Consider the following 12642-nt stretch of genomic DNA (forward strand, 5'->3'; position numbering starts at 1 on the left):
GTATGGAGGAGTGGGCCAAAATCCCTGCTGCAGTGTGTGCAAACCTGGTCAAGACCTACAGGAAACGTATGATCTCTGTAATTGCAAACAAAGGTTTCTGTACCAAATATTAAGTTTGACTTTGAAGTATCAAATACTTACAGTGGGGGAAAAAAGTATTTAGTCAGCCACCAATTGTGCAAGTTCTCCCACTTAAAAAGATGAGAGAGGCCTGTAATTTTCATCATAGGTACACGTCAACTATGACAGACAAAAAGAGGAAAAAAAATCCAGAAAATCACATTGTAGGATTTTTAATGAATTTATTTGCAAATTATGGTGGAAAATAAGTATTTGGTCAATAACAAACGTTTCTCAATACTTGGTTAGATACCCTTTGTTGGCAATGACACAGGTCAAACGTTTTCTGTAAGTCTTCACAAGGTTTTCACACACTGTTGCTGGTATTTTGGCCCATTCCTCCATGCAGATCTCCTCTAGAGCAGTGATGTTTTGGGGCTGTCGCTGGGCAACACAGACTTTCAACTCCCTCCAAAGATTTTCTATGGGGTTGAGATCTGGAGACTGCCTAGGCCACTCCAGGACCTTGAAATGCTTCTTACGAAGCCACTCCTTCGTTGCCCGGGCGGTGTGTTTGGGATCATTGTCATGCTGAAAGACCCAGCCACGTTTCATCTTCAATGCCCTTGCTGATGGAAGGAGGTTTTCACTCAAAATCTCACGATACATGGCCCCATTCAATCTTTCTTTTACACGGATCAGTCGTCCTGGTCCCTTTGCAGAAAAAACAGCCCCAAAGCATGATGTTTCCACCCCCCATGCTTCACAGTAGGTATGGTGTTCTTTGGATGCAACTCAGCATTCTTTGTCCTCCAAACACGACGAGTTGAGTTTTTACCAAAAAGTTCTATTTTGGTTTCATCTGACCATATGACATTCTCCCAATCCTCTTCTGGATCATCCAAATGCACTCTAGCAAACTTCAGGATTTGAGTCCCTGGCGGCGTAGTGTATTACTGATGGTAGGCTTTGTTACTTTGGTCCCAGCTCTCTGCAGGTCATTCACTAGGTCCCCCTGTGTGTTTCTGGGATTTTTGCTCACCGTTCTTGTGATCATTTTGACCCCACGGGGTGAGATCTTGCGTGGAGCCCCAGATCGAGGGAGATTATCAGTGGTCTTGTATGTCTTCCATTTCCTAATAATTGCTCCCACAGTTGATTTCTTCAAACCAAGCTGCTTACCTATTGCCGATTCAGTCTTCCCAGCCTGGTCCAGGTCTACAATTTTGTTTCTGGTGTCCTTTGACAGCTCTTTGGTCTTGGCCATAGTGGAGTTTGGAGTGTGACTGTTTGAGGTTGTGGACAGGTGTCTTTTATACTGATAACAAGTTCAAACAGGTGCCATTAATACAGGTAACGAGTGGAGGACAGAGGAGCCTCTTAAAGAAGAAGTTACAGGTCTGTGAGAGCCAGAAATCTTGCTTGTTTGTAGGTGACCAAATACTTATTTTCCATCATAATTTGCAAATAAATTTATTAAAAATCCTACAATGTCATTTTCTGGATTTTTTTTCCTCAATTTGTCAGCCATAGTTTACGTGTACCTATGATGAAAATTACAGGCCTCTCTCATCTTTTTAAGTGGGAGAACTTGCACAATTGGTGCTGACTAAATACTTTTTTTCCCCACTGTATATATACTCCGGACTCCGACATTGCTCGTCCTAATATTTCGATATTTCTTAATTTCATTATTTTACTTTTAGATTTGTGTTTATTGTTGTGTATTGTTAGATATTACTGCACCGTTGGAGCTAGGAACACAAACGTTTCTGCTAAATATGTGTATGCAACCAATAACATTTTATTTTATTTTGAACACCCTCCACTCTTCCCAAGGCCGTTTATTGTTTCTCCTCTCCTCTCCTCTCCTCTCCTCTCCTCTCCTCTCCTCTCCTCTCCTCTCCTCTCCTCTCCTCTCCTCTCCTCTCCTCTCCTCTCCTCTCCTCTCCTCTCCTCTCCTCTCCTCTCAGTCTATGATCGCTGTCACCTCTGACCCCCCTGTTCCTACAGTAGCCACCGGAATTGTGTGCATTTCAATTGTCAATAGAAACACTTTACCTGAACCCAGCCCAGCCCACTCACTCAACTGTGTTTGCATCTGCAGGCCTTTTCCAAATAAGGGTTTTTTCAAAAGCTTTGTTTTGATTGTTTGGTACTGGTGAATGATATAATAAAATGGTGGATATATTAGCAGGGATAGAAGGCCATCATTTCCTCATGCTAAAGAGCACTGAATTCTATAGAACAGTCAAATGTATAATGTTCAATACTAACGCTCTAGAATACATTCCTGTTTAGCAAGCTGCTCTAGTTGTCATCTTTATGCCTCCAGCTAAATATTGTGTGTTTTCCATCTAACTTCCAATTCATATAGACACATACACACACACACACACATGTTCTCTGGAGTGATGAATCACGCTTCACCATCTGGCAGTCCGACGGACGAATCTGGGTTTGGCGGATCCCAGGAGAACGCTACCTGCCCGAATGCATAGTGCCAACTGTAAAATTTGGTGGAGGAGGAATCTGGGGCTGTTTTTCATGGTTCGGGCTAGGCCCCTTAGTTCCAGTGAAGGGAAATCTTAAAGCAAGTCCCCGCAGCAAATTTCCAACATCTAGTGGAAAGCCTTCCCAGAAGAGTGGAGGCTGTTATAGCAGCAAAGGGGGGACCAACTCCATATTAATGCCCATGATTTTGGAATGAGAAGTTTGACGAGCAGGTGTCCACATACTTTTGATCGTGTAGTGTATTTGCCCAATCTAACAGCACACCAGAGGACAGAGAGTGACCAATCGAAAAGCACGTCACTGGAAAGGACAAAGGATTACCCAATCAAATTACACCTTGCAGCATATGTTGCACTGTAGCACCACATCAGAGAGGGTTAATGTGGACTAAATGGTGTTGATGTCTGTTCTCCAAACTCAACACACTTCATGCTATTCAGTTACAGTTAATCACCAGGAAATCGATTACTCTTTAATGTGATACACACACACACACACACACACAGACACACACATACACACACTCTCTCTCTCTCTCTCTCTGTCTTTATATCACAGTCTAGTCATTAGAGTCAGTTACTACGTGTTAGAGTATGTTGTTTACCACCATGAGATGAACCACAGAACGAATCAACCTACCGCCTTCATCTATTAACATGATCTACAAGGTCAATAGAGCCTGCTGGGATAATTTCTATAGGAAAGTGATTGTGTGTGTGTGTGTGTGTGTGTCTGTGTCCGTGTATATGTGTGTGTGTTTGTGTGAATTAAAATCCCCCTCATCCCAACCTTCACACTCCTCCATTTTGAATGAAGCCGGTGGTTAAAAATGGTGTTCTTTACACATGTAATTATGTCTTTATTGATTTGTCAGCATCTCTGCCAGGGAATGGTACCTCTTGAAATAGCTCCTGCTATGATAACTTGTCTCTATTACAATCACCAGAGGAAGTCATTAGACGCCCTTAGGGAATGTGAGGACAGGTGTGTGTGTGTGTGTGTGTGTGTGTGTGCATGTGCGTGTGTGTGTGTGAATGTGTGGGTTTAATACAACATATATTTTCTCTGATGGCTCTGCTGTCTTCGATGTGGGGGACGAGGGGAAACTTGATCTTGTATTGAAAGATGGCTGACTTTTTTTCTCTCTCGCTCTCTCTCTGTCTCTCTCTGTCTCTCTCTCTCTGTATCTCACTCACTCTCTCTCTCCCTCACTCTCTATCTATCCCTCTCTCTCTCTCTGTATCTCACTCTCTCTCACTCACTCTGTCTCTCTTTCTCTTGCTCTCTATCTGACTCTCTCTCACTCTGTTCTCCCTTTTCTCTCTCTCTCACTCTCACTCTCCCTCTCTCTGTCCCTCTCTCTCTCTCTCTCTCTGTCTCTCAGGCTGCTAGGTCTGGTGGAAGATGAGGCCTCCTATCCCTCTCCTGATTCTGCTGTACGTCACCCTGTCCCGCAGCATGAAGACAGTCTCCAAGAGAGGCTCAGGTATATACACATAACTTCCTCTTCCTCTATCTACTTTCTGTTTCCTGTGGCCCCCTGTGTTGGGAGATTGGGCGTTGTGTTTTGTCTCTGTGTGTGTGTGTCTCCTCTGGCCTTGATAAAAGACATGGAGCTGAAGTAATTAAGGGCATTCCCTTTCCCCATTTCTCTGTCTGAGTCAATCTTATTCACTAGATGTCTGATGAGGTTTTTAAATGTGGACTTGACATTTTTGGTGAATGGATGGAGCATGATTACCTGCCTGCTATCTGAATTTTAAACATGACTGATATACTGAATTACACATTTCAGAGCTAGCTAGCGTTCCCCCTATAGCCTTAAAGTTATCTGGACAGAGATTCCTACTAGAGGCGGGTCTTTACCAGGTAAAGTACTGAGTTGACCGGCTGTGGTCAGACGAGTGTAAAATTTGCTACACTGCAGTGTGTGTGGGGGTTATCTCTTTCTTGAGTTATTGATATGTTCCCTTCATCGATTGTGTTTGTGTCTGTGTGTGTCTGTGATAAGGCTTACGTGACATTAGCATTTCTAGGTATTTAGTGTGTGTGTGTGTGTGTGTGGAATTTTGGAAACTTGTTTTTAGTTATTTTATTATGTCTTTGTAAACGTAAAACTCAATAGTTGGAAGAGTTGCAGAGTTAATTGCAAATGATGTCATTGATTAGATGCTTTTTTAATTAATTAGGCACGTTTTTCTTAAACCATATGGTCTTTCCCCTAGAAACTCAAGGATAATATGGACACATGAATGTACAAAACATTAAGAACACCTGCTCTTTCCATGACATAGACTGACCAGGTGAATACTATGATCCCTTATTGATGTCACTTGTTAAATCCACATCAATCAGTGTAGATGAAGGGGAGACAGGTTAACAAAGTATGTTTATGCCTTGAAACATGGATTGTGTATGTTTTTTGTTGTTGACATTTACATTTTAGAAGTCACTCTTATCCAGAAAGACTTACAGTAGAAATTAGGGTTAAGTGCCTTGCTCAAGGGCACACCAATAAAATATTTAAGTGCCTTTGAACGGAGTATGGGGTAGATGCCAGGCGAATCGGTTTGTTTCAAGAACTGCAACGCTGCTGGGTTTTTCACGCTCAACAGTTTCCCATGTATATCAAGAATGGTCCACCACCCAAAGGACATCCAGCCAACTTGACACAACTGTGGAAAGCATTGGAGTGAACATGGGCCAGCATCCCTGTGAAACGTGTTAGACACCTTGTAGAGTCCATTCCCCGACGAATTGAGGCTGTTCTGAGGGCAAAAGGGGGTGCACCTCAATATTAGGAAGGTGTTCTTAATGTTTTGTACACTCAGTGTATAAAGATGAAGAAAAACAAGTGTATTTTATATGAATACTTTTTTCTAAGTTATTCAAGTTTAAATTACCAAACAAAGATTGTAGCCCAACAGAAAATTCCAGTAACTTTTGTAAGTTACTGTTAGTTTTGCAACCAGTCAATGGTCATGTTGTGTCACCCCTGCAGTTTGGTTACTTAGTGGTCCTCTACACTCCCTTTCTCTGTCATCTCACACTTTACGGATGGAGACAGCCTCACATCAACTGGGTTATTGTGTGCATTTAGCTACGAAGGTAGGCACAAAAATACATATGGAACTGATTCATACAGCAGTCATCTCGCTCAGGAACTCAATAGAATAGACCAAGAGGAAAATCTTACACACACACACACACACACACACACACACACAACCTCCCTCCCTTTCTTTTTATTAACCTGCTTTTTCATTTGTCACCTTCTTCTCACCCTCTCTTTTTCCCTCTTCTCACTCCCTCTCTTTTTCCCTCATCTCACTCTCTCTCTTTTCCCCTCCTCTCCCTCCTCTCATCAAACCATGGTCCTGTGACTGTTGTCTGTCTGTCAGACTGGCCGGTGGTGATGACCAGACCTGGGTTCAAATACATGTGTATTTCAGTATGGTATTTAAAATACTTTTTTCTGTTATTGGAGTATTTTCAAATGCACAGCCCAAAACAAGTGCTTTTATTTGAGTATTTGAAGAGTGTTTTCAAATACTTATTTCTAATACTATTTTGAAATACCTGGGTTAAATGCACGGGAGTATGTTTGAGTCAGTGTATTTGAGTATTTTCAAATACTTTGTAGGTGTATTTTCAAATACATTAAAATATTAAACTACTTGTCTTTACAAATAAAATATATCTGAATATTTACTTCAAATGTACAGTGCATTCGGAAAGTATTCAGACGCCTTGACCTTTTCCACATTTTCTTACGTTACAGCCTTATTCTAAAATGGATTAAATAAATACAAATGTCCTCATCAATCTACACACAATACCCCATAATGACAAAGCGAAAACAGGTTTTTAGAAATGTTTGCAAATGTATTAAAAAAAAAAAACTGAAATACCTTATTCACATAAGTATTCAGAACCTATGCTATGAGATTCGAAATTGAGCTCAGGTGCATCCTGTTTCCATTGATCATCCTTGAGATGTTTCTACAACTTGATTGGAGTCCACCTGTGGTAAATTCAAATGATTGGGCACACACCTGTCTATATAAGTTCTCACAGTTGACAGTGCATGTCAGAGCAAAAACCAAGCCATGAGTTCGAAGGAATCGTCTGTAGAGCTCCGAGACAAGATTGTGTCGAGGCACAGATCTGGGGAAGGGTACCAAAACATTTCTGCAGCATTGAAGGTCCCCAAGAACACAGTGGCCTCCATCATTCTTACATGAAAGAAGTTTGGAGCCACCAAGACTCTTCCTAGAGCTGGCCACCCGGCCAAACTGAGCAATCGTGGGAGAAGGGCCTTGGTCAGGGAGGTGACCAAGAACCTGATGGTCACTCTGACAGAGCTCCAGAGTTCCTCTGTGGTGATGGGAGAACCTTCCAGAAGGACAACCATCTCTGCAGCACTCCACCAATCAGGCCTTTATGTTAGTGGCCAGACGGAAGCCACTCCTCAGTAAAAGGCACATGACAGCCCGCTTGGAGTTTGCCAAAAGGTACCTACAGGTCTCACAGACCATGAGAAACAAGATTCTCTAGTCTGATGAAACCAAGATTGAACTCTTTGGCCTGAATATCAAGCATCACGTCTGAAGGAAACCTGGTGAAGCATGGTGGTGGCAGCATCATGCTGTGGAGATGTTTTTCAGCGGCAGGGACTGGGAGACTAGTCAGGATCGAAGGAAAGATGAACGGCACAAAGTACAGAGAGATCCCTGATCAAAACCTGCTTCAGAGCGCTCAGGACCTAAGACTGGGGCGAAGGTTCACTTTCCAACAGGACAACGACCCTAAGCACACAGCCAAGACAGCGCAGGAGTGGCTTCGGGACAAGTCTGAATGTCCTTAAATGGCCCAGGCGGAGCCCGGACTTGAACCGAATCGAACATCTCTGGAGAGACCTGAAAATAGCTGTGCAGCGATGCTCCCCATCCAACCTGACAGAGCTTGAGAGGATCTGAAGAATGGGAGAAACTCCCCAAATACAGGTGTGCCAATCTTGTAGCATCATACCCAATAAGAATCAAGGCTGTAATCGCTGCCAAAGGTGCTTCAAGAAAGTACTGAGTAAAGGGTCTGAATACTTACGTAAATGTGATATTTCCGTTTTTTATCAATACATTTGCTAAAATTACAAATAAGCAGCTTTTGTTTTGTCATTATGGGGTATTGTGTGTAGATAGATGAGGTAAAAAACAACAACAATTGAATCCATTTTAGAATAAGGATGTAAGATAAAATTTAGAGCTGAATAGGTGAAAAATCTGTCGATGTGCCCTTGAGCAAGGCACTTAACCCTAATTGCTCCTGTAAGTTGCTCTGGATAAGAGCGTCTGCTAAATGACTAAAATGTAAAATGTCAAGGGGTCTGAATACTTTCCGAATGCACTGTATATGACAGTAATTGAGATATTTGAAATGGTATTTGAACCCAGGTGATGACGTGCTGTAGTGTAGTAGATTAAGCCTCTGTTTGGTTAATGTTCTCTCTTTCAAAGGTCATGGACATCTGTTTTCCTGTACAGTGCCTTGCAAAAGTATTCATCCCCCTTGGCGTTTTTCCTATTTTGTTGCATTACAACCTGTAATGAAAAGTGAAATGAAAAAAATAACTTGATTCAAAAAATTCGAAATGATAAATAACGGTGGTGCGTGCATATGTATTCACCCCCTTTGCTATGAAGTCCCTAAATAAGATCTGGTGCAACCAATTACTTTCAGAAGTCACATAATTAGTAAAATAAGTCCACCTGTGTGCAATCTAAGTGTCACATGATCTCAGTATATATACACCTGTTCTGAAAGGCCCCAGAGTCTGCAACACCATTAAGCAAGGGGCACCACCAAGCAAGCGGCACCATGAAGACCAAGTGTAACAGATTTGCTTGAACCAGGGACCCTCTGCACACATTGACAACAGTCACCCTCGAAGCACCGTTACCCGTCGCTCCACAAAAGCCGCGGCCCTTGCAGAGCAAGGGAAACAACTACTTCAATGTCTCCGAGCAAGTGACGTCACCGATTGGAATGCTACTAGCGCGCACCGCTAACTAGCTAGCCATTTCACACCGGTTACACTTACTGTCCTTTTGACCACCTCCTTTTCCGCAGCAACCAGTGATCCGGGTCAACAGCATCAATGTAACAGTGTTGCTTCCGTCCCTCTCCTCGCCCCTACCTGGGCTTGAACCAGGGACCCTCTGCACACATCATCAACAGTCACCCTGGAAGCACCGTTACCCGTCGCTCCACAAAAGCCGTGGCCCTTGCAGAGCAAGGGAAACATCTACTTCAAGGTCTCAGAGCGAGTGACATCACCGATTGAAATGCTACTAGCGCGCACCGCTAACTAGCTAGCTATTTCACACCGGTTACACAAGGACCTCTCCAAACAGGTCAGGGACAAAGTTGTGGAGAAGTACAGATCAGAGTTGGGTTTAAAAGAATATCCGAAACTTTGAACATCCCACGGAGCACCATTAAATCCATTATTCAAAAATGGAAAGAATATGTCACCACAAAAAACCTGCCAAGAGAGGGCCGCCCACCAAAACTCATGGACCAGGCAAGGAGGCCATTAATCAGAGGCAACAACGAGACCAACGATAACCCTGAAGGAGCTGCAAAGCTCCACAGCGGAGATTGGAGTATCTGTCCATAGGACCACTTTAAGCCGTACACTCCACAGAGCTGGGCTTTACTGAAGAGTGGCCAGAAAAAAGCCATTGCTTAAAGAAAAAAATAAATGTTTGGTGTTCGCAAAAAGGCATGTGGGAGACTCCCCAAACATATGGAAGAAGGTACTCTGGTCAAATGAGACTAAAATTGAGCTTTTTGGCCATCAAGGAAAACGCTATGTCTGGCGCAAACCCAACACTTCTCATCACCCCGAGAACACCATCCACGCAGTGAAGCATGGTGGTGGCAGCATCATGCTGTGGGGATGTTTTTCATCAGCAGGTACCGGGAAACTGGTCAGAATTGAAGGAATGATGGATGGCGCTAAATACAGGGAAATTCTTGAGGGAAACCTGTTTCAGTCTTCCAGAGATTTGAGACTGGGACGGAGGTTTACCTTCCAACAGGACAATGACCCTAAGCATACTGCTAAAGCAACACTCAAGTGGTTTAAGGGGAAACATTTAAATGTCTTGGAATGGCCTAGTCAAAGCCCAGACCTCAATCCAGTTGAGAATCTGTGGTATTACTTAAAGATTGCTGTACACCAGCGGAACCATCCAACTTGAAGGAGCTGGAGCAGTTTTGCCTTGAAGAATGGGCAAAAATCCCAGTGGCTAGATGTGCCAAGCTTATAGAAACATACCCCAAGAGACTTGCAGCTGTAATTGCTGCAAAAGGTGGCTCTACAAAGTATTGACTGGGGGGGGGGGGGAATAGTTATGCACGCTCAAGTTTTCTGTTTTTTTGGTCTTATTTCTTGTATAAAAAAATATTTTCCATCGTCAAAGTGGTAGGCATGTTGTGTAAATCAAATGATACAAACCCCCCAAAAACCATTTTAATTCCAGGTTGTGAGGCAACAAAATAGGAAAAATGCCAAGGGGGGTGAATACTTTCGCAAGCTACTGTAGTGTAGGTAAATGAGTTTGAGCACAGTGGACTCTCACTGCTGCAATTAAAGACACACACACACACACAATCAGATGCATCCACACAGAGAGAGACACACACACACACAGACAGACTTCTACTTTACTCCTCAAGTGTAAAGGCCGTTCTCGCTTGTCGGTTTTCTCGACTTAAATCAGATTCCACTCCAAGTAAGAGACAGGGAGGGTTTGAGAAAAACAGAGTGAGAGAATAAACAGTTATATTGTGTTTCCATTGTTGTAATAACATTTATTTTCATTAATTGATCTATTCAGCATTTTGGATCCGATGGGAATTCTCTATTCTTCAATATGTAGGGTATGGGAGTTTTTAGGAATTGTACAGCCTTGAACAGTTGTGCACAAGGGATCGGCAGGGAAAGCTTGATAAGCCCTCGGGAGAGACTGGATAAAGCTGCTATTGAATTGTTTTTCCCATCCCGCTGTCTGGACGGCATTCCCAGAGTTTGCAGCACTCCAAAATCCCGTAATTATCCGATGTGGAGTCTGGATGTGCCTGTGTTACTCCAGCTAATGTCTTTCCCCATGGCTTTTAGACTGTGTGTGTGTGTGTGTGTGTGTGTGTGTGTGTGTGTGTGTGTGTGTGTGTGTGTGTGTGTGTGTGTGTGTGTGTGTGTGTGTTTGTGCGCTTGACACTGGTGATGGTTTTAGTGGCCAGCCAGACACTACAACGTTGAATAACAATTGGAGCGGAGAGTTGTTTGCTCTTTGTGTGTGTGTGTGTGTGTGTGTGTGTCCATCAGCGTTGGTGTGTGTTTAGACTCACTAACCAGTCTATATGTCTTCCAATGCTGTGTGATTGTGCAGTGGACAGACCAAGGCCAGGCTGACAGTGTGTTAGATTTGCTCCCCCAGCCAGTCAGTGAGACACCCTGTAGACATCTCTAACACAGACAGACTAGGACACAGCCCTACAGGACGCAGTAGTATTCCCTGGCCTGACCACATTACCTGACCAGTAAAGATTCCAGGCCCTAAGAGGGGATAAAGAGAGAGAGATGGAGAAAACAATTGACAGGAAGAGAGAGAACGAGAAACAGACAGAGAGACAGACAGAGAGAAAGGAGGAGTAGAGAGAGAGAGGGGGTTAACAGAGTCATGGAGAGAAACGAGACAGACAGAAAGAGAGAGAGGATATTTAGAGAGACAGAGATGGTCCATTGAAGCCAAACAGTACACATCATTAAACACATCCAGGCCTGCTCGGCCTGCCTCCCCACAGGCTTTTAAGTCTGTGGGGAGGGAAGAGCACCCTGCCCTGCCTTTGAATACAACACTCTTAGATTCACTACATGACCAAAAGTATGTGGACACCTGCTTGTCGGACAGCTCATTCCAAAATCATGGGCATTAATATGGAGTTGGTCCCCCCTTTGCTGCTACAACAGCCTCCACTCTTTCCACTAGATGTTGGAACATTGCTGCTGGGATTTGCTTCCATTCAGCCAAAAGAGTGAGGTTGGGCACTGATGTTGGGCGATTAGACCTGGCTCGCAGTCTGTGTTTTAATTCATCCCAAAGGTGTTCGATGGGGTTGAGGTTAGGGCTCTGTGCAGGCCAGTCAAGTTTTTCCACACCGATCTCGACAAACCATTTCTGTATGGACCTCACTTTGTGCACGGGGGAATTGTTATGCAGAAATAGGAAAGGGCCTACTCCTCCTCAATATAACATTATTCTCCATTATTCTCCATTATCTCTCTCTCTCTCTCTTTCATTTGTGTTCTCTCTCTTTTTCATTTGTGTTCTCTCGCTCTCTCTCTCTCTCTTTCTCTCTCTCTGAGTCTCTCTCTTTCTGTCTCCGTCTCTGTCTCTCTCTCTATCTGAGTCTCTCTCTCTCTGTCTCTCTCTCTCTCTGTCTCTTTCTCTGGCTCTCTCTATTTCTCTCACTAGCAGGTCATCAGGGCTTTAGTGTTGTTTAAGGGGGCACCATCAGCTAAGGTGAACTGAGAGAAGGGTGAGGGTCTCATTATGGGGGAATAGGCCAGAGCAGGATCTCCTAGTCTTCCTGGGGGGTTACAGTGGGGCAATGTAGGGATGAAGTTCTTAGGGGTGTTCTCATGGACCTCAGAGTTTCAGAAGAGAAACTGGGAGGGCTGGTGAACAAGGTTGCGGCTAAGTTGTCTAAATGGCGGTGGTTGTTGCCACCGATGTCTTTCAGGGGAAGAATCCTGGTCGCTAACAACATGGCCGCTTCAATTCTCTGGCACAGGCTGATGTTGTTGGATCCCGCACAGAGTCTTGATAAGCAACTACAGAGGTTACAGGTGGATTTATTTTGGTCTTACCAACACTGGACACGCGCAGCAGTGTTACACCTCCCTTTGCATGAGGGGGGCCAAGGGCTGGTGGACATTGGGTCCAGAGTGACAGCTTTTCGTCTGTACCAGCAGGGGGTGTGCTGGAGAGACACTGATTG

At 43.8% G+C, this 12642-nt stretch overlaps 1 protein-coding gene across 1 annotated transcript in view; it reads left to right on the forward strand.

The window, feature by feature from the left end:
- Positions 1–3978: 3978 nt before the first annotated feature.
- Positions 3979–12642, forward strand: part of LOC311143760 (interleukin-1 receptor accessory protein-like 1) — a gene marked incomplete at both ends in the record, with an annotated part of 289988 nt that continues 281324 nt past the window's right edge. Inside the window, one exon of the mRNA XM_084179638.1 lies at positions 3979–4060. Within this exon, the coding sequence (XP_084035764.1) occupies positions 3979–4060 (82 nt within the window). The remainder of the gene's footprint in view (positions 4061–12642) is intronic.

This window comes from Coregonus lavaretus (assembly GCF_964263955.1).
Source record: "Coregonus lavaretus genome assembly, chromosome: 16".
NCBI classification, from domain to species: domain Eukaryota; kingdom Metazoa; phylum Chordata; class Actinopteri; order Salmoniformes; family Salmonidae; genus Coregonus; species Coregonus lavaretus.